Here is a 21,734-nt window from a genome sequence, read left to right as displayed (position 1 = left end):
CTTCAACAGCAGCTGCATCTGTGGAGATGCCTGAATTGGACATGGAGACAGAGATGGGGTGATACACGTTCACACATGTAAGAGAAGTGGTACTTCCTAGATTACCCATGTACTGCTACAGGCTGGATGGGAAAATAGATAGAATGATTGACATTTTATTTAAAAAACAGTCAAGTCTTTTCCTCACCTCCCTTTGGGAAGATCATCATTTGATCTTAATTTTTTTTTTTTCTTGAAGGGAAAGCATGATGTAATGGAAAGCCTTGTTTGTAGTGAAGCATATTGGTGTTAACATAATTGTGGTTATGTAAATAGAGCAGGTTTTTTTAAAAAAAAATACTCAATGTATTGAAATTGGTAGAATTTTTGCATGAATGCAAATATACAAAGAACATTTTACTATAAAATTGGTGTCAGGTCTTGGCTCCTGCATATCAAAAGAGATTTTACTGTGTCGCAAACATTTTGATCTGAAGCATTTAAAAAGAAAAAGAAGTACACACAGTTGGATGAAATGAGACTTAAGCTCGAGGACGTAGTCGTGGTACCTGTGAGCTCCCTGTGAGGATCTTCCTGGGTTTTAAGTAAAGATTTTACTTTATTTGTGGCGGGGGGGAAGGTGGGGGTTTGTGTGAGGCACACCAAAACTCCCTTGGCTCGAGTTCGTGTTCTGTATATTTTACCTTTCAGAAGAATAATTTTCCATGCATTGTTTGCATGATGCATGTTTGAAAGCCTTAGTAAGGAGCACACAGGCCTTATTCTGTTCAGCTGTTTTGTATTTAATTGTAAATAAATATGCAAGTTCAGGGTTACCTCAAGGCAAGTGTGAAATAACTAAGCTATCTGTGCATGTAGCAGGACTTTAAAAACTGGATTGGAGGGCATTTTTTCACACTTTCTGCTTAATTGCAGAGGTTTCAAATGAGAGTTAAATTTAGTTTTTTAAAATGCAAGTAAATAAATCCATTTGGTGCCGGGACTGTAGTAATTAAGGTGAAACTTAGACCTAGACTCAGTAATTAATGCCTTAGAGAAGCTTTTTTTGTAGATTAAGAACCCAGGGTTATCGTGACAGTAACGAAGGCATTATTATCTGCTGAGATAGCAGATTGTGTGTGAAACTGTGATTGGAAATTCTGGAGCTGTAAAATCTCTCCTGAGCTCAGCATTGCCAGGTGACTTTCATGTGCTGCTGCCTTGCAAATTGGACATGATGGCTGAATGGCTTTAATTATTCAGTTTAGTGCTTAATTCTTGTCTTCTACATGCTGCAGAAATCCAGAGAGATTCTGGTCAGAAATGCAGCTTTAGCAATTAAGTCTAATTTAGCAGTTTCCTATTATTCAAGTAGATTATTATTCTTGAAACACAGTTTTAATTAGTGAAGTGCACTTGGATAAATGCGTTTGTGTGGTGTTTTTAAGATTTGGGTTGGGGGTTTTCCCTCCCCTCTAATGCCTCCTGTGTTGTGTTGCCTTTTAAACATCCACAGAAGTGTTTTCATTATTTAATTGTACTGAGTACCCAGGCAGTTGATGGTGCATCTGCTTTGAACCACTGAACCATTATCCTGGATTCGACCCTTCATTTCAAAAGTGTCCAATGACATCTCATAAAGGAAGAGGGCTGGATTTTTAAAGGAAGTTCTTCAATGTCCTTTAAGAGCTTCAAAATTGCATTAGGTGTTCTGCTAATCAAGACCAAGCAACGTCACGTTTGTGTTGGCTCTTAAAATGAATAAAAGGGTCTGGATTAGTAGGAAAGGATCCACAGTGCCACTTACCACAGTGTTCTACTGCCCACGAGGTGCTTGATGTGACATTTGAGTAGATGCCCTCTAGAGACCCTCCTTTTAGGCAACGTTACCATGTTATTAATATTGATGGCACATCATGGAGTTCTGCTGCTCGGCTGGGCTGCCTCTCAGATGTGGTCAGTGTATATTCCACAGAAATTAAAATTACTGTCTTGACCTCACCGTAACAGTGGCTTCTGTGGCGTGTAATTAAAAGGTTTTTTAAACGCTTGTAAAGCTCAGAGATGGTCTGAGCTGGGATGGAGAGGGTTCTCAGTGATGTCTGTGCCTGTTCTCTAATCAATTGCCCTTTTTTTCCAGGTAGCTTTGCTTGGCTCTTCTTAGTATGGAAAGTGTTGAGGGTTCCTGGGATTAAATGCACAATCGGTCCATTGTATTCCCTTCAGGAGAGGGGAAACGGTGCTAAGTGCATCCAGCATGGTGTCCTTATTGTTGGGATAATGTTACTCAAATCCATTCATCACTTTAGAACCTGAATGTAGAACGAAAAGTTACACTAGTGTGAGAAATAAATTGGTGTTTTCATACAATGTGTTGGGGGGGGGTTTTACAAGGAAAAAGCTTGTGGAGAGAACAGCTTAATCCATGTTAGGGAGATTTGCACTGCCCAGGTTCACAGGCTAAAGCTGTGCACGTGTTGGTGGGAGCCGCTGTCAGAGACCTTGCGTGGTGGGAGTAAATGGCAGCCTCCCTTCTGACAAAGGTGCTCTGCAGCTTTAGGAACTGTCATTGTGACAGGCGAGTGCCACTGTGCTGTGGAAGAAGGGGAAAGAAATTTCTCATCATTTACTTCTCTAGAAATCCTAGGTGTGGTCATTGTGGCAGCAGTGAGAAGCTGGGGACTAAAACTGCCCCGTAACGGGAATAAACCGAAAGCAATAATTTTATTTATATTTTACATGCATTCTGTCTTTAAAACATTACTAAGCAATTATGTGTTTCATTCTGACATGACCTTTAAGTGTGGATGCCTCTGAACTCGTTAGGAGCATTGCTTTATCTGAGACTCACAGAGCAAACCCGTCCTGCTGAGCGCTTATTGAATATTTGGTGTTTGCTGTTAGCTCACCCAAAGGCACGGGAGGTTAAATGTGGTCAGGGAATCTCAAGAAATCCCCTCTGCACGTAAAGAATTTATTGGGTGAGCTGTAATGGAACAAAGCATTACGGTCCTGAGTGATTTTACTGCTGAGTTTGAAGCTTGTCTGGATGTCCCTGTGGGTCTGAAATTACCTGAAGTAATGGGACGAGCTGGCCTTAAAGTTTCCGTGTCTTTGACAATGGCAGCTTTTTTTTTTTTTTTTTTTTTGGAAATAAGAGTTACTTAGGCCCCAAAAACATCAAAATGATAAATTGCAGCTGTTTGACAGTGGCTTTTACATCTGATAGTAACAACTGTATCATGCTGGAGGAGACTTCTCAGGGTGACTGAAGGGGGAATCAGGCATGTTCTCTCTCTGTTAGGTTGTGGTTACCTAAAAGCTTTTACCTAGACAGCTATTTCAAAGTTAAATTGTTCTGAAAGAAGAGATTGTGTTACTGTTCTGCTTATCTGAGTCTTGACTGGTTTTGTCAACAAATGTGTTCTTTTGGTGGCCAATATTTCTTTTTAATGAAAGAGTCTAATTTATCCTGCTCCGGCCAGAATAGACTGCAGGCCCTTCATTGCTGGCTGGTTGGTTCAATTATTTATGTTTCAATTAGATGGTAAATAACTTGCTTTCCAGTACCACAACTAAAATAACTGTGTTTTATAGTCTTTGAATTTAGTAAAGTAAATTTTGAAGGAGAACCCACCCCTGCAACTGCTATGTGCATGAGTAGCTGCTGAGCGCTGTTCGGAATTAGAGATTTGGGGTATGCTTTCCATAAACTGTTGCTGTCTCTTTAGAACAAAGTGAGCGCTCTCAATGAGTTCAGGAATGTATTTCTTTTTTTTGTATCAGAAGGAAACTAAAGTAGCCCAGCAGAGTATCTGTTAGCAGTAAAGGTTTAATGATTCCATGTAACTTCTCTGCCGTGTCAGACTGTCACAAGTTTTGTCATTTGTATTCACAACACATCAGAGTCATCAGCAGTTGCAGGGGTAAGAAGCCTCATCTGTTTTCTCTCTTTCTCCTTCAGTCCCTCTCTCTCTGTTCCCTTCTCTTTCTTCTTCTTTTTCCGTTACTTCCTTAAACCTCTCTAAGTTTAGTAGCTCACAACCATCCCAAGCAGCTTCACGGGTGCAAAGTCAGATGTAACAAAAGAAATTCTTGCAGACATTTAACTTTTAAATTACAGACTATCGATGGTCCCTGCGAAGTCATAGTTCACACGTGGGAGACTCATCTACAACCACGATCAATTACCCCTTTAGGTATGGGCATCAACTGCATCTGTTTGAGGCATATGCATAAGATTGCTGATATGCTGCACACTGGTTTAGAGGGATTGACAGCCATAGCTTTAAAATATTTAAATTTATTAACGTGTGGGAGGTATAGACTTTTTCTTTGCACGACATGGGCCTTACTCTCAAAAGTATATATGTGTATATATGCATAAGTGGCTTCAAAACGGAGTGGATGTGAAATTCTATGCTGTCATCCTTAAGATTATGTGGGTTGGTGGTTTTTTTTTTTTTAATTAATTTGGAATTGTAATAATTTTCTGCAAGTTTAACTCTTTGAGACTAAGGATCCATATTATTTTTTAAAAGAAAATCGGGGTGGGGGGGGGAGGGTGTGAAGTCGCTGCTGTTTTTATTGAAGTGCTATTTAATCGGTAAAATTTTAAACCAAAAATGTTTAATTAGGCTTCTTTAAGTAAATGGATTAATGAAAATAGAAACATGAATGGACTTATTTACCCAGCAGTTTGGCTGAAAGAAAGGGTGGCATGCAGACTTGCTTATAAGTTACTAATGCTTTTCTGAGAGCAGGGGAGAAAGTTTGGGGTGTAAGAGTGACTGAAATAACCCTTGAATGTAGCTTGTAGTTTAGATCCCTTATGCTGCTATGGCATGTTTTATGCACTGTCTTTTCCAGCACCTGAAAAATATTTTCTCCTCACTTAGAAGTTCACATTTGTTAAGAAACTTTCTAATTGTTTGAAAAAAAAAAAAAGGGTCTCTTAGAAAGAAGGTGGTGCCCAAGCAAGTGTTTGTTAGTCATTAGTAGTGCCACGATCGTGTTCCTTTCTCCCTTTGCTTTTTTTTTTTAAATTTCAGTTGAATTACTAGCGTTTCTATTCCTGTAAGAAGGTTATTTCTGTATTTGTCAGTAGCTGATAAGAGAAGCAGCCTATCCTCTGCTAGGGCCCAGGCTTTATCTCTAAATTTAGATAACCTCATTCCAAACAATTGGGATTTTTTTTCCACCCCCCCCCCCAAGTAACACTCAATTCTTCATGAGCAGTTTTTAAGAAAATGCAGCAAACACAGTATGTTAGCACGGGGTCATTTTGATCCTGAGTTGTTGCCTGTGGTTATTAAGAAATTAGTTTAGGAGCCAGATGATTCTTAGGAGAAAAAAAAAAAGGGGTTTCACCATTGTAGAGGCAAAGTTATGTGAAGTTTAACTAAGTTTTGAGAAATGCATGTTTTATTTAGACTATGGCAGTTCTGATAATGCTGGTGAATTTACTTAGTGCCTTAAGATTTCAGTTCTTAAAGCATTGGAAAGAGTAAGGATAAAAGTAAGTGTGAAGTGAGTGCTTTCAATATTTCATGCTAGGTTGGCTTCTGTCATGTGGGCAGAATAAGCGTTTTAATTGTGACTAACTCAATTAAAAAGCTTTAAATGTGCAGCAGGGCGACTTTCTTGTATGTTTGCAAGAAAATTTAATGTCCTTGACGCTGCTTTGACAAGCAAAGCATCTTAGATACTAGTGGGATGTAGTTATCAGCAAAATACTGCAGCAAGCCAGAAAATCGTGCAACATTTTTGCTCTCAGTTCAGATTACTTGAAGTGAAATGTGCTATTTTGTGTGTTGTTGTTTTTTTTTTTTTTTTTGGTGCAGAAACTTGAGAAAAATCATAAATTGAGATCAGCCTTTGTAGAAGGTTGCAGAAAACATGCTGCTTTGTCTGTTTCGGTTTTCCTGCCTTTTTTTAGATACGCATTTTAAAAGTGAAGTGGAAAAGTAGAATTAATTTAACTTGGCAATGATTTTTAGATATGAATACTAATTACATTTTTTCCATTCTTTTCCATTCCTTTTAATTCTAGAAAATGAAATCACTGTCGACGATGGAGACTTTGGAATCTGTAGTAAGTGAGCTATTTCATCTTTATTCTTTACCATGAATTTAATTTAAACAAGTCTTGTAACAGAAGAATGTTTGAGATTATAGGTTTTGAGAAGAATTGCCCATGATAGTTTTCTCAGTTTTTAGAGTTGTTTTTGTATCCAGCATTTGTGAATTCACACTCAGGCTGTTATCCCTTCTAATGTTAATAAAAAGCTGCCAGGAAGAGTGGAAGTGTTGTCACTCTGATAATGTTAAAGGTTGAAATTTGGGAACTTCAAATCATGAGCATGCATTTTTTTGAAAATACAGACTAGATTTAGCTTCCTCTTAATACCTAGCCCTAGAAGAACTCCTCGTGCCTGGAAAAACACAATCACTCACATTGAATGTACTCACTCTGCCTCTGCAGCTGCCAGAAGGTTCTTGTGTGTGCACAAACGTCTCAGTTCTGACCCACCTCTCACTTAATGTTCAATCCTCTGGCACTGAAAGTCACTCTTTATCATGCCTCATCAATCCAATCTTCAAGCTTTTCTCTTTTCCCCTCATATCCTCAGCAAAGGCTCTTTAGGAACCGCTGAAAACCGTGGGGTTTGCTTCAGCACTTGTTTACACGTGATCACTGTTGCTGTTTAATCCCCTTAAAAGCCAGCAGACAACTCTTGGCTGTTCTGGGTAGTTCAGAAAGGCTGCGCCCACCTTCTTGCGTTGGTGTAGATCAGGGCAATAAAGAGGATTATCTGGAAGATGATGGCAAGAGGAACTGCCTAGATCTGCCTAAAATAAGTTACTAAAATGCCTTCTCCTTTCTGTTTGGCTTTTGATAGATGGTGTTGAAACTGTGGATGCCGGGTGGCTGACGTGTCAGACAGAAATAAGGCTACGGCTGCATTATTCTGAGAAACCCCCTGTACTGATATCTAAGAAGAAATTTAAAACATCAAGGTTTAGGTAAGAGCCTGCTCATCCAGCATGCAATTTACCTCATGTTAATTGTCAATACTAGTTAATTAACGTAGCCTTTGAATTCATTTTGGCTTGCTAGTAGCCCGATTTCCAAGTGTTAAAGCACAAATACTTACTCCATACTTGCCTTGGTGTTTCTTGCTTTTTGGCTGGACCTGTAGCGTTTTTAGGTCCGTACTTTAATCAGTTTGGTGCTTTTCTCTGCAGAGGTGCATCAGAAAGCAGGCATTATTATAACCCCAATTAACTTAATTGTCAGAAATGGGTATCTTAGCCCTGGTGTTTGGAGGACTGCGCACAGTGGATGAGGATTTGGATGGGTGGCTGCTCTGGGTGTTGAGGTCAGCAGCTTGATGTCCAAGTGAAAACCGGGCATGAGGTACGTCCCTCGGGGGGTTGGTGGTGTTGGTGACATGGAAACCAGGATGGAGTGTCCCTTCAGGAGTTTGCTGATGACCCCAGCCTGAGAGGGGCAGGCACGCTGGAGGGAAGGGGAGGCCATCCACAGGGAGCTTCACAGGCTGAGGAGCTTCACATCTCACCGAGTTCAGCAGGGCCAGGTGCAAGGTCCTGCACTTGAGCTGGAGCAGTCCTAGTAGCCCTGAGGAGAAGGACTTGGGAGCGTGGTGATGAGCAGCTCAGTGTGACCCAGCCTTGCAGCCCAGGAGGACAAGTGCATTGAGAGCTGCAGCAGGACAAGAGAGGGGATTCTGGCCCCCTGCTCTGCACTGGTGACACCCCACCTGCAGATCTGCATCCAGCTCTGGGGCCCCCAGGATAAGAAGCACATGGAGCTGTTACAGTGAGTCCAGAGGAGACCACGAAGGTGCTCAGAGGGCTGGAACACTTGTGCTGTGAGAAATGCTGTGTTCTTCAGGCTAGAGAAGAGAAGACTGGACAGACCTTTTGTAGCAGTCCCTAAAGAGAGCCGAAGAGGCACTTTGGACAAGAGCCTGGAGTGACAGGACAAGGGAGAAGTGCTTTAAACTGAAAGAGGCCAGGGTTAGACTTGATGTGAGGAGGACATTCTTTGGTGTGTGGGTGGTGAGGCGCTGGCACAGGTTGTAGAACTGTACAGAACTGTAGGTGCTGAATCCCAGGAAGTGTTCAAGGCAAAGCTGAATGGGTCTTGGAGGAACCTGGGTGTCCCTGCCTGTGTTAGGGGAATTAGAACTAGAAGATCTCTAAGATCCCTCCCAAACCAAACTGTTCCATGGATCTGTTATACTTGATTTATTTCCGGTTTTGATTTGATTCCCCCTCCCACCAATTCCAGATTTGCTGATGAGGGGAAGGTTTATTTAATATGACCCTCTTCAGTGAGATTTAATACTTATATTGTGCTGTCTACAGCTTTGCCTTTTTTCCTTGCATGTTAAAACAGGTAGAGAGAGAGCGATTTCTGAAGCCAGCTTCTTGTCTAAATTAAATGGTTGAAATAAAACTTGATAAGCTAGATGCATTCACTAAATACTCTGTCCTAAAATGTTGCATCTGTGATTGTCATTTGCTATGGCAGTGTCATTTTTCAAGTTTCTGGAGTACCTGTGTTGTGACTTCATTTTTTAATGAGGATATATTTTAACGTGGACTTGGTGTAGTAGATTTCTGTGATTGTAATTATTTCTTTGAGATATGACTTCAGTACTTGGCATCTGTGACTGGCAATCCTGCATCCCATGTGCTGTGTCTGTGATGCAGGAAGGGATTTGGTTTGCATCACTGCCATAACTCATCTTGTCTGGAAGGTTTGCTCTGTGTGATCAAGGACTCAGAGTCTTACAGAGAGGCTTATGCTTCTCAGGCCAGCATTTTTCAGAATTTTGTCCGGTTTAAATGTTCATTTAGGCTTTTTCAAGGGGCTCAATCACTTCAGCCCGTATTACTTACAGTTATGTCTGCCTTATCAGAGAGTCATATCAGCAGCCACTGATGTTCAGGCCTTGATCTTGCTGCTGAGTGCAGTTTCCAGTGCTTTTCATTAGCCTGTTGGCATCACGGGTGTCAATCTGTGCAGGAAGGCTGGCTCTTTGGCAGCCCAAATAGCCTGGAGGGCTGCTGCTTCTCAGAGCACCAGCAGAGTTTTCGTATTTGCCCAGGTCCAACTTTCAGCAGTGACCTGAGCCCCGAAATCTGACTAAAACAGGACTCAGGCAATTGCTGCAAACTGTGCTGTTATGTGAGCGGTGGAGTTGAGAAGAACTCTTGTGTTGTCTGAGCTTCTGCTCGAGCTTCCCCCCGAATCTTTATCGTTCCCAGAGGCGCTGCAGTGGCGTAACCATTTGTTTGTGTTTCTGGTTGAGTAGAGTAAAGCTGACCCTAGAAGGCCTAGAGAAGGATGATGATGAAGAGGGCCAAGAGAAGACGTCCCCCACTGTCCCTCAGAAGATGGCAAACACGGTGGAGTTCTCCATCATCACTGACATTGACTACAAGTGTCGGCACTCTCAGCCGGACTGTGGCTACGCTTTGCAGCCGGACCGCTGGATAGAATACACAATACAAACCATGGAGCCCGATAACTTGGAATTAATATTTGATTTTTTTGAGGTATGTCACTTTGACCCCTAAGGAGCAACTCCAGTCTGCCTGATGGAGCTCGAGTCAATTATTGTGAAGATTTCGCTGTTGAAACAGAGCTACTGCCTGAGGTTCTTGATCTTTTGGGTTTGTTTACACAAAAATGAGCCTACTGACTCCCTTTCTCTGCAGAAAGGTTTTTGTGAGCCTGCTTGATGTGGCACAGGAAGTTTTTCAGTTCTGCTCGTTTAGAAGCCCAGTACAAGTTAGACTCGAATCTGTGTGCGTGCAGTATTGCATGCTGTTAGGTTGGCTTGACATTAATCCTTTGTCAGAGCTAAGCTGTGCTCCTCCTGCTTCAGTCTGGACAATGTGTACATGAACTGGATATATCACCACTTTTGAATCTAAATTTTTATACTCTAAGCAAAAGAGATTTCTCTGAACTAACTCGTGCAGGTTAAAACTGGATTCTCGCTACTGTGTCTGTTATTTTGCACTATTTTCTTCCCCCTGAAAGATCTTAATATTTGAAGGGGTTTTTTTAAAAGAAAGCAACTTACACAGAATGAAGTTTTTAGGCATTCTCTTTTTTGGTCTGAAAATGCCTTTGAGATCACTTAAAATCATAATTGTAAAGTGTCTACACAGTTCCTGAACTTGACTATGGTCAAGTGCGCATTCTGTGTATTAGTTTTTCCCTGCAAATGCATACCGAGTTTTTTAGCATTTTAAGCATAAATATTATTCCAGTTAATTTTTGTTCTAAACAGGACTTGGGCATTTTGGCAGACAGACTATTTTGATCTGAAAAGCTTATCGAATGTAAGGGGTGTCAAAGAAAAAAACGTGAGTTTTTTAGATTTCTGTCAACATTTTAATTTTCCTCATAATAATCTGTGACTCGCTGTTACATTAACCAATTTTAGCTGAAATCAGTGTTTCGTGTAACACACAAGAAAACTTTAGTCCTGAGGAGCAAGCCAGAAGAGCTTGTTTAGCATTCTCACTCGGGTTTTGGGTTTTTGTTTGTTCTGTTTTTAGGAAGATTTAGGTGAGAAGGTAGTACAAGGTGATGTGCTCCCAGGTCACGTAGGCTCTGCCTGCCTGCTGTCATCCACAATTGCAGAACTCGGAAAGAGTGCTGGAGTTCTCACACTTGCTATTATGAGCAGAAATCCAAGGAAGACAATTGGAAAAGTTAGAGGTACAGTTGACGCCAGCAACAGACACAGATAACTTTCCTCAAAGCCATCTGCTGTTTCCTGATGTTGCTGTTTCCCTTGCAGTGGACTACATCATTATCAAACCCATCCAGGGATACACTTGTGATATGAAGGCTTCATATGCAAAATACTGGAAACCGAGGACGACTCTGGATGTTGGACACAGGGGGGCAGGGAATTCTACAACGACAGCTAAGTAAGTTGGTTTGCATTTTAAACTGGGGGAATTGTCTGGTGTCGCTGACATCAGACGGGGAAGTGGGCAGTTTGAAAAGCTGCAACCCACAGACATTGACTTCAGCATCGAGTTGTGGGCATGCTCTGAAAGAAAAACCTGGGATTTGTATTTCTGTTGTTTCCAGTTCTGTGCTGTACTGCATCTCACAACCCCTTTTTCTTGGCTGTTGTTCCAGGCTGGCTAAAGTTCAAGAGAACACCATTGCATCCCTGAGGAGCGCTGCTAGTCATGTACGTACGCATGTTTTACACACACAGCACCTGCCTAGTGCAAGCTAGGCTGGCTTGTGTGCTTAATTTGTATGATTCAATGCAATGAACGTAGATAAAATCACTGTGGAAATCGCCTGACTTAGGGGAAGCTAATAGTAGATTAGATTCTCGTTCTCAGGTCCCTTAAAACATCAAAACTTCTATTTAGTACATTCTGGTTGTATTCTAATACAAGGAGAATTTTAATCTCAACCCTGTACAGACAGTTTGAACAAATGAATACAATTTTGGCACTGCTGGAGTCTGTCAGCATCCTCTCAAGTGGCAAAGGCCTTGCTCAGGGGCTGCTGTGTACTGAAACTTGCTGTGTGAAAATGTGACTTGGGAGCTGAGCTGGTGGAATAAACCAATCCTTGCTTTGGTTCTTGCTGCAGTGAAGACTTGAAATGCTAAGACAGAACTCCCAGTTTGGGGAGATAATAGTTCCATGTGCCTAAATTCTGTGATGGAGGTGATCACTTTTATTCCTTCCAGTAATCTTGATCACTGAATAAAACCATAGCTGCTAAATTCCTGTTTTGAGCAATAGTTCTTAATCCCTGAGTGGACACTAGAGGTTTATAGACAGCTTTTAAAATGCTCACAAGAAATATGCATTGAGGCAGAAATTTGCTGTGAAGTCATCAGCAGCATCACCAGAGAAGTGCTTTCATCTCTGCAGATTAAAAAGGCTGAAAGCCACCACTCTGAAAATATTTCTGCTGAGAAAAGGGCTGGAAAAACTCCATGTCCTATTTTCTGTGCTGATTGAAAAAGTGGGTGTCAGGGTGGTGATTGCTGAATGGTATTCTTGGAGGCCTTCAAAGGAATGATTTGCAGACCATCAATATAAGTAAAAAACCCCAAACCTGTCACTGTGTTTCTCTTTCTTTCTGGTCCCCCCTCTTTTCCAAAAGACTGTACTTAGAGCTTTTGGCCCTTCCTTCATTTTTGTAAAGCCTAACAGAAAATCACTTCCAGCTGAAAAGGGCAGGAGAATGCTGGATGCAGCTATTTCTGCTCTTGCCCAGGTTAGAACACACTGCTGCTGTGTCACTCACCAGTGACTCCAGAAGTTTGTTCCTGTGTGGAATATCTGCCTAAAACCGTGGCAGCGTGGAGCCATCACTTGTCTCCAGGTGTGGTGGTGGGGAGGAAGATGCCTCAAAGCCACCTGTGTTTAAAATTCTCATCTTAGTCTTTCTTTGTAATCAGGTTCACAAGACCTGAATCTTACTAGAGGGGTTCACAAGATTAAGCAAGATATATATATGTCTGTATTATGGTAATTAAGATCATTTGTCATATAATTTTTTCATCATTAATAATCCATCGCTGAGCATGATTTAACTGGTAACAGCCAGCTGTATTCAACTTCTTCTTGATGTCCAGGACCTGAGAATGTTTGCCAGTACTTGCATGCAGTTCTGCAGTCCTTGTGCATAAGTAGTTAATGGGGTTTGTTCTGTTGTGTGTGCTTTTGGATTTTCTGTAGGGAGCGGCGTTTGTGGAGTTTGACGTACATCTCTCTAAAGATCACGTGCCTATAGTATACCATGATCTCACATGTTGCATGGCCATGAAAAAGGTAAAGAAGATAATGTCTGCATTTTATGTATAAATAGAAATGCAAAATGTCAAGCTCTCATGGGGATAATTCTGGGCACTCAAGGGATGGAATGGGAATAAATATGCAGCATTACTTTGTGCACAGAGCAGGGAGGTTGAGTTTTTTCCTTTTGATGTTGTAGCAACAGCGTTTCAGCTGCACGGCACTCTTCAAGCCCACATTGTTTACTGTTATTGTTACTGTTTAACTTCTTTGTGACTTAAGATTTGGAAGAAAAAATGCAGACAGCTGCTCTGTGTGGGGCTCTCTTATGCTCAGGCCTGAATGTTTGCATTCTGCCTGTCCTGGTTATCTTCCCTCCCACCTCTGGCAGAGAAACATTGCAGAGCACACTGCTCTGCCTTCTTGGCACAGAGTCTTGTGTCTTCAGGCTCCCACACCCTCTGCAGTGTTGCACTTTATAAGAAGCTTGGTTTTGAACAGCTGTGGAAATGGCAATTTGACTGGGAGGGATGAATATTCAGTGTATCTTCACTCAGTATTGTCTTGCTCAGTAAAAATTTCATAGTGAGGAGGGGAAGGGAGAAATGGACAGAATTTTTTTGACACCAGATCTTTATTTTGGAAGTGGTCTGTGTGTGAATTTTGCCCCAGGACATTTATCTTTTTTTACTAGTTTCTGAGACATTGGACAAGCAGCAGTAAACTGAACTGCCTTGGAATATTTTTTACTGCATTTCTGTACTTGCAAACATCTTTCCTGAATACGTTAACCAATCAAGTTTTAACAGAATAATTATGCTAACATTTTGAGAAGAATTTTAAAGCCTCTGACTTGCATGAAAGACCAACCACTGTGGTTTTTTTCTTGACATCTGCTTTATGCTTTTAAATACCTGTGTTGTCTTGTGAAAATCGATCGTAATCATAAGGCATCACTTACATCTTTATCAGTAAAATAGGAAACATTAATTGCCTTTGCTACTATATAAAAAGTGTGTAGGCTTTTTTGGTGTTTTCAGTGGTGCTTAATTATGTGTTGGTTCTCTTCAAAGAAACTGGACACAGAGCCTTTGGAACTGTTTGAGATTGCAGTCAAAGAACTCACATTTGATCAGCTGCAGTTACTAAAGGTATTGTTACCTTGGCTAGTACAATACGCTGTGTGTAGAGTTTCAAAGGCTGTGTGAAGCTTGGAGGGTTTGGGAGTAACTACAGGGTTTGGGAGAGATCACGGTTTTAAGAATTGTACAAACGGAAAAATTGGGTAGTTCCAAGAAAAAATACTTTTGCACCGTTTTTACAACGTGGATAAATGCCATTACTTCTATCCTCTAGAAATACAGTGTGTAATTTTCAGACGTTAAATGGGCTGTGTTGAACTGCTCTACCTTCCAAGCAGAAGTGCCCTGTCTAGATAATAAAAATAGTGGGCTGCTGAAGACCCTGTTGAGATACCTGCCCTCAGTCAAGGAAATCATCTGGCTGGTCCAAGAACCATATGATTCTTTTTACTTAAAATTACTTGCTCTGCTCCATTTTGTGGAGAGAGAATTGGAACGGAGCGAGGGAGTTGGCTGTGTCTGGCCTGATTCTGGCTCAGTATGTGTGACTGTAATATAAAACAGGTCGGCCCTCTGCACTGGCTTGAAACACAGAGGAGGGATTAATGTTCAGACTTCTTCACATCTTGATGTGGAATTATAGTTTTGTATGGGTTTACCCTTGTCGTGATTCCTGAGTTTTCGGTGAGCAAGTTTTCACTTTGGTTTTGAGCTTTTCTTGAAATCCTTCAAACAGAGTTTGAAAGAAAACTGTGATGTGTACTAGTATGTCCTTTATTCTTTCACAAATTACTGAAACCGTGCCTGTACTAGACTTTAAGACTTTAAAACTATTCACAAGCAAAATGAGTTACATGTTACGTGTAGGAAGATGTGGGTGGAGTGTTAATGCTGCTCTTATGCTCTTCAGCTGGCTCACGTGACGGCCCTGAAAGTAAAAGATCACAATGGTATGTACTAGTTTGGAGGAGTGCTGGGATTGATTTATTACCGTGTAATTACGTAAATTCTGTGGTTGCACCTGCTTGTTGTGATCCCATTTGTCCTGAACGTTTCTAAATGCTTCTGCAGTTAATTTTCTGCATGCTGTAGAGTTCTTTCCTGGGAAGGGAATCTCTGAACAGAAGCTACTCCTTTGGGAAGCAGGGACAGAAGGGTAGGAGGCAAATACATAGATCAAGGTCTATTTCTGGATAATCATAACGAAACTGCCACTAATGTTTCCACCTTACGCTTCTCCAACTGTACCTTCAGCTCTTCAGAACTGCCGACAAGAACTTTGGTAACTGCTCTGGGATGTCTTAATTGGATGTCTTGGCCTTAATTATCCCTTTGGCAGGGACAGCAAATTATCTTGCACATCCTACCTGTATAAGAGAAGATAAAATAAAAACAAATAAGGCTGGACAGCCAAGGCTTGTTGTGGATGTGATTCACTGAGTGAAGTGGTGAGGGATGGGAGAAGCCGTTCTGATCCTTGTTGTGGCAAGGTTTTCAATTCCAAACCGGGAATTGCCAGCACCATCACGGGAGTGTGTCAGTGTTAGAGGAGAAGGTGTAGGTAATCAAAAGGGAGAGCTGATTTCGTTGTTCACTCCTAAAGGCCTTACGATTCTGAGCCACTCTTTTCTTGCTGGTATTACTGGGATTATGCTTCTGTTTGTTTCAATTCAATATTTTATATTTCTTTCCAGCATCCTTTAAAGAGGAGGAGAACTCTGCTTTTGAGACCCAGCCATTTCCTTCTCTGCAAAGAGTAAGTAATGAGTATAGAGCAAGATGATTGGGGAACATGAAAACGTGTGTTTTACTTTCAGCCTTGCACACATATCAAGGGATATTGATTTTGGGGGGGTTTAGGCCTCTGGTATCAATGCTGGAACGGAGAACAGGGGGTTTATTGCTGGACACTGGAGGGTTTTCACTGCTTACAAGTAGCAGTCTGTGTGTGTTCCAAGCTCCTGAGATCACTGAGCTGTGCAGCTCAGGGTGCACTCAGTTTTACACCTGGTTAACACGTGGGCATTGCCTGTTAATGCATTGACAATTGTTTCTAATTTTGAAAGAAGCCCCACCTGGCCTTTGGCAGCTCCTCACAGTGTCTTGGATATTTCTCAGAGCCAGACACTGGGAAATGTTGAGAGAATTTCCAGTGTGCTTCCATTTAGGACTGGTTTATCTCCACCTTTTGAAATCACCTTGCAAATAATTCTTTACAAGAATTTCACATGAAAGAACTCTCGTCACCGTAATGGCAAGCTCCTGGATTTCATACCTCAGACGCTTTTTGCATTCAAAAGGACCAATTTTTCTTTAGGAGTACAAATGGGGCATTTCTTAAATGCATTAAGGTGAATTGACTCGCGTTTGTGCCTTGTCAAAATCTTGTCCTTAAGATTTTATCCACTTTTATGTATTCATTAGCTTAAACTGGAGTAGAAGAGGGTGTATATGTGTGCTGTACAAAATGTTAAAAGCACAGGGGTTTTAATTCTACTGTTAGACACCATTAGCATTAAATTCCAATGTATTCTGCCAGCAATTACCGTCATAGTGCTTTGTTGTCCTCCTTTGCTGTAGGGTCTCTTCATGGTAATTTTTTTTTTCAGGTCCTGGAGTCTGTTTCTAAAGATGTTGGGTTCAACATAGAAGTGAAATGGATCTCCCAACAAAGGGTGAGTAAACATACATGTGATGTACTTTGGTTCTCTGATATTCTCATGGCTAAAACTTGTAATGTGATGTGACAGTTCATGAGCCGCAAAGGCAGAATTTTTGTGGGGTTTTGTGTGTATATACATATATTTTTAATAGTGTATTATTCTTAAACTGGGGGTATATTAGCACCACTCCAACAGATGAACAAACTTACTCTTAAAATGATAAAAAGCATTTGTAGGATTGACTTCCTAATGCAGCTCAGAGTGGTTTTTTTGGTAGGAGACTCTTTTTAAAGTCAACAGATCACAACAGGGCAGGCAGGAAAGTGCTGAGAAACTCAACCTCTCCTGGCCCGGTGCAGGAGCAGCAATGCAAGCAGCTGCATCCTTCCAGGGAAATGGTTGGAGAGGCTGGGGCTGGAAGCCTGGAGCGGGGGAAGGAAGCAGAGGAGAGTGGTAGGTGGAAGTCGATATGCCAGAAATAACAACGGTAGCTGCTCTAATTGCCGGCCTTCAGGGAATTCCTTTGTGTTTTTGAAGCTGTAATGGGCTGTCTAGGAATGCATTCCTTGGACGTGCAGACAGAATTGTGCAGTGAATTCTGTTGCTCTGAGCTCCACCCCTCAGGCTGTCAGTCCCGGAGAGCTGGCAGCAGCACTTAGCAGGCTGCGGGGTGGGTTCTGTGTTCAAACTGGCCAGCTGAACTCTCACTTTGCTCCGGACGGCTCTGAGACCGTTGCTGGGTAGAAATCATTTCAGTGACTCTGACCTGTGCTTTCTTTTTCTAGGATGGACAATGGGATGGCAACTTGTCAACTTACTTTGATATGAACCTTTTTCTAGATATTATTCTGAAAACTGTTCTGATGAACGCTGGAGAAAGAAGAATTGTGTTTTCTTCTTTCCATGCGGATATTTGTACAATGTAAGTTGAGAGAAATAACGTACTTTGGTTTTGAAATTTATTTTTATTTGGTAAAAATTTACTTTGCATTTAAAAATGCGCACCGGGAAATAAATAACAGGTGTTTTACTTAGACAAAAAATTTGGGTGCCAGAATAGCTGAGATCTGAAATGAGCCAAAAATAAGAGCAGAACAAAATTGTACTGGATATTTTTGTCAAGTTGTCTTTCTGGATGCTTCACTCTTAGCAAAACAGAAAAGGTCATGGTTTCTCCTGGTATCTCCAAGTCTTTTGCAGTCATACTTGAGGGATGTCCAAGCCTCAGTTAGGAAAAATCATCTTGTTACAGCATCCAGCTTGGAAAACGCATGGGGCTCTATATTAACCATGATTAGAAATTCCTATCGTGGATCTTCATGATTATCGTGAATCTGTGCAATTGAGAAGAAAATTACAGGACTAAATAGCCTTTTGGGGGTTATACATAAACATTTTGAGGGTGTAGGGCTGAGTTAAACATCGAGTCTAGCTTCCCTTAACCTGTGTGTTAATCTCCTGTGGTGGCAAAAGGACTCATTTGAGCAGTTTTGTCACACAGTTTGATGCTAAACATCTCCTTGCACCAGCTAGGAATTAAAAGAACATGCAGGAAAGAGAGGAATTCCCCGAAACACTGAGATCTAGTTTTTATTTTTTCACTTTCAACTTGTGGACTTTATTTCCTGACAGGATCCGGCATAAGCAAAACAAGTATCCTGTGTTATTTCTCACCCAAGGGGAATCTAAACTCTATCCAGAGCTTATGGATCTCAGATCTCGCACAACTCCGATTGCCATTAACTTTGCACAGTTTGAAAACTTGCTGGTAAGCTGAGGAGTTAGGAATCAAACGAAATTATTACTGCTTGTTTTAAATCTGTCACTTTGGGCGCTAATGCTTTAAATTACGACTAACCTCACAAAACAAATACACTGATATTGGGTAACCGCCAAAAAAATCCATTGTTTCAAATGGGTTTTTTTATAAAGACAGTGTTTTAAAAATAGCACTATAAATAAACTCCCTAATTGTTTGAATTCAATTTGAAAGAATTGAACAATTTTTTTTTTATTATGGATGAAGCGCTAAGGAGCTGCTGGTGTCAAAAGGTTTTAAAAAAAGCTGCTGTAAATGTTTAAAACCCATGGATTTTAATTGAAGTCTTTTGTATTTCAGGGAATTAACGTGCATTCTGAAGACCTGCTGAGGAATCCAGCGTTCATTACTCGGGCCATATCCAAAGGCTTGGTTATCTTTTCGTGGGGTGACGATGCAAATGACCCGGATAACAGGAAGAGGTTGAAGGAATATGGTGTTCATGGATTAATATATGACAGGTACTTAGTTGTGCCTTTTTAAGATAATAACCATAATCACCACCATCATCAAGCTTAGGAGCCGTTGTAAATTGATTGTGGTGGAATTTCACGCTGCTTCTTGGTTGACTGGATACAGAGAGTACAAGGATTCCATAAACCCAGATCAAGAGCGAGTCTAACAGCACTTCCCACTCTCTCAGCTGTACCTGTGAAGGAAAATAACTTCTGTTTTTCCTGAGGTTAACGTAAATGTGATTTGATTCTTTAAAGAACTAGTGCACGGCATACACGTTTAAGGTGTTACTGATATTCGTGATAGTCGTTTTTATTGATGCAGCGAGGAAAATGTTACTTAGTTGTTTGACTGGAAGTTTCAGCGTTCTGCATTAAGCTGTGGGCAATAGTTGACACAGCGTTCTGTTGTGCTTCAAAGCTGTCAATTCACAGTTTTTCCTATTAAAATTAGCTTGGAGTGACTCCAGGGCAAACTGCCAAATCAGTCATTTCAGGAAGCAGCTGTTACATCCAAAAATTCAGGTAGAAACATCAGAATACTGCGTTAAATATTTGAACAAAGGTCTTGTTGTGTTATTTGGTTGCTTACAAAAACCTAAAATTTTAGCTCTTTTGAAGATGAGAAATTCATCGTTGTGAGGTGAAGTTTCATTTGAAAAGCTTTACTAAACTAAAATTTCTGATAAGAAAGTAATTAGGAAAGCATTAAGTGTAACTGAAGTCTCAAATTACAGAAGGCTTTCAAACCTTCTGCTTTAGCAAGAGTATTGCTTTGTATATTGTTTTACCTAAAAATATCCCCAAAAAAACGAAGGTGGATCAATAATTGCCAAAGCCTCTGTTTTATAAAGTGAAAACCGAGAGTCGGTTTCATCATATCTAGGGACAAGAAATCAAATCTATTTGCTTTAGGCTCTCAGTGTAAAAAAAACAAAACTAGTTAACTCTCTTCAGTCTGTTGTTGACTGCTGAGAGTCCTTTCAAGGTTGTGGCTCCGTTGCTCCTCAGGTTTGCCAGAGGTGTCACTCCTTGTGCTGTACAAGGAGAATGTCTCCTATTGATTGGCAGTAAAAAAAAAAAGGAATAATTAGGTTTTTACACCGGGGATCAGCTTCAGACAGGAGACACGGACACCTAAGTCCTGTTGGCTGTTGCAGCTCAGGATTGGGACCCTCTCTAGTCAATAAAAATACCTGTGCACTAGAATGCAGGTGAAAAAATCCTCTAACTCCCCTGTGCAACCACAGGGTAAAGAAATGTCATTCTGTGGTATGCATAAGTTCAAGTGATCCATTGTTGGCGGGGTGTTTTAATCAAACACCGCTGCGTAAAGTGTTGGTAAAATGTCTCCTCGTCTCGTGTCTGCTAATCCGGCCTTCCAGAGCTGTTAATTACTCCTTGTGCAGGAGATAGTCACTGCTGGGGTCAAACAGAAGAGCAGGTGACAGCCTCATTTCTGACTTCATGTTTTTCTTGCTTTAGACACTCCACACTACTTGAATGTTGTGGCTTTTATGTCGAGGCTGCAGGTCAGCCGCGTGTCACCTTGTGTCTCCTATTGTACTCTTTGGTGTGCTCTAAGCTGCAAAAGGACAGTAGAACACCTTTTATCTTGCTTTTTGAACTCCTAGGAGGGCTGAATTCCCTTGTGGATTTAACTGAGCAAAAATTTCTTAACCTTCCTTCACTGTTTAGATCATCCGGATCCTCAGTAGTGTTCATCTCTCCTCTCGCTGCCTGCCTCCTCTGTCACTCCCACTTCAACTTCTTCCCATTTTGTGTAGGGGAGCCCCAAAATTTATATTAACTCCAAAGCTGTTACTGCAGCCTTGTTAAGTGTAATTTATAAATGTCATTTCCCTTTTTTTTTTTTTTTTTTTTTTAATCTGTAGGCCAAAAAAATCAATGGGATGTCCCTTTGCAATTCTTAATTACTTTTCAAGTTTTACCGATTGTGTGAATAAAATCGAATTCAATCTTAATACAGGTTAGGGATGTGACACTTTCTGAAAGTTGCATCAGATGTCTCAAGGTGGACATTTTGAAATGCAGTTTGAAAACCTGGCAGCAAACATTTCCACTCACAGCTGGAGCTGCTGGGTAAAGAGCCAGACTTTCAGATCGTTTGAGATTTGAAGCTGATATTAAGGATTGAAATCGCTGTTGTGTCAGCATCCATATTCTGGGCTGTTTGGAGTTTAGAAATAAATAAATTTAAAACCGAATTTAAAGTGCAGAACTCGAGAGAGAGAGATGTACATGACTGTTCCAAGGTCTAGAAATAAGTAGGGACTGCAGTGATCTGTTTTAGTGTAAAGCCACTTCCTGCTATCTTTGTGTCTTCAAATTCCAGAATATTCCAGGGCTGAATTGAGATGCTGCTTCTTCCATGGGTTCTGCAAAATTTTTTGTTTTCTGAATTTATGGCTAAGTCCAGATACAATACATTGTGTTGCTGTTTACTAGCCCTTTACTTACACCCTGTTAAGTGCTAATTACCTGAATAATCCAGGAAGTGAATAGAGGAATTGTAGTGATTTTTAGGTTGCTTGTACCTGGCACTGAGTTACCGTGTGCCGTAGTTATTTCTGAGATTATGAACTGTGTGCATAGAGATTATTTCTGTAAGCTATTTCTTTTCCAAACTTTAATCATCCATGTAGAATTGGCCAAAACACTGTAGCCAGTTGTGAAGATGGCAGAAAAACTGTGTCCTGAATACCAAAAGTTGGTGATACCAAGCACTGGGCAAAAAAATAAATGCAGGTAGGGGGGATCTGGCTTTGCTTTGCATGGAGAAAAACTGCAAGACTAAATCTGGGAAGCTTACAAATGCCAAAAATCTGAAAAGGCTGATCTCAGTGGGGCAGAGGAAAGAACACAAATGTGCTCCCTCCCCATCCCC

The 21,734-nt window shown here is 41.0% G+C and overlaps 1 protein-coding gene across 4 annotated transcripts in view; it reads left to right on the top strand.

Moving 5' to 3' along the window:
- GPCPD1 (glycerophosphocholine phosphodiesterase 1) overlaps nucleotides 1-21,734 on the top strand; it is a 40,914-nt gene that overhangs the window by 14,596 nt on the left and 4,584 nt on the right. For 3 of the 4 annotated variants that reach the window (XM_040059572.2, XM_040059571.1, XM_040059573.1), the window contains exons 5-19: nucleotides 4,103-4,178; nucleotides 6,032-6,073; nucleotides 6,882-7,005; nucleotides 9,327-9,570; nucleotides 10,585-10,747; nucleotides 10,830-10,962; nucleotides 11,180-11,234; nucleotides 12,751-12,843; nucleotides 13,881-13,958; nucleotides 14,800-14,839; nucleotides 15,584-15,645; nucleotides 16,499-16,564; nucleotides 17,338-17,474; nucleotides 18,185-18,320; nucleotides 18,672-18,832. In XM_040059572.2, coding sequence (XP_039915506.1) covers nucleotides 4,103-4,178; nucleotides 6,032-6,073; nucleotides 6,882-7,005; nucleotides 9,327-9,570; nucleotides 10,585-10,747; nucleotides 10,830-10,962; nucleotides 11,180-11,234; nucleotides 12,751-12,843; nucleotides 13,881-13,958; nucleotides 14,800-14,839; nucleotides 15,584-15,645; nucleotides 16,499-16,564; nucleotides 17,338-17,474; nucleotides 18,185-18,320; nucleotides 18,672-18,832 — 1,610 coding nt within the window. Of the gene's footprint in view, nucleotides 1-4,102; nucleotides 4,179-6,031; nucleotides 6,074-6,881; nucleotides 7,006-9,326; nucleotides 9,571-10,584; nucleotides 10,748-10,829; nucleotides 10,963-11,179; nucleotides 11,235-12,750; nucleotides 12,844-13,880; nucleotides 13,959-14,799; nucleotides 14,840-15,583; nucleotides 15,646-16,498; nucleotides 16,565-17,337; nucleotides 17,475-18,184; nucleotides 18,321-18,671; nucleotides 18,833-21,492; nucleotides 21,596-21,734 lie in introns of all 4 variants that reach the window. The other variant, XM_058419987.1, reaches the window with a different exon arrangement.

The sequence above is a fragment of the Hirundo rustica genome, chromosome 3 (genome assembly GCF_015227805.2).
Source record: "Hirundo rustica isolate bHirRus1 chromosome 3, bHirRus1.pri.v3, whole genome shotgun sequence".
NCBI lineage: Eukaryota > Metazoa > Chordata > Aves > Passeriformes > Hirundinidae > Hirundo > Hirundo rustica.
This window is presented reverse-complemented; position numbering and strand designations above follow the sequence as displayed.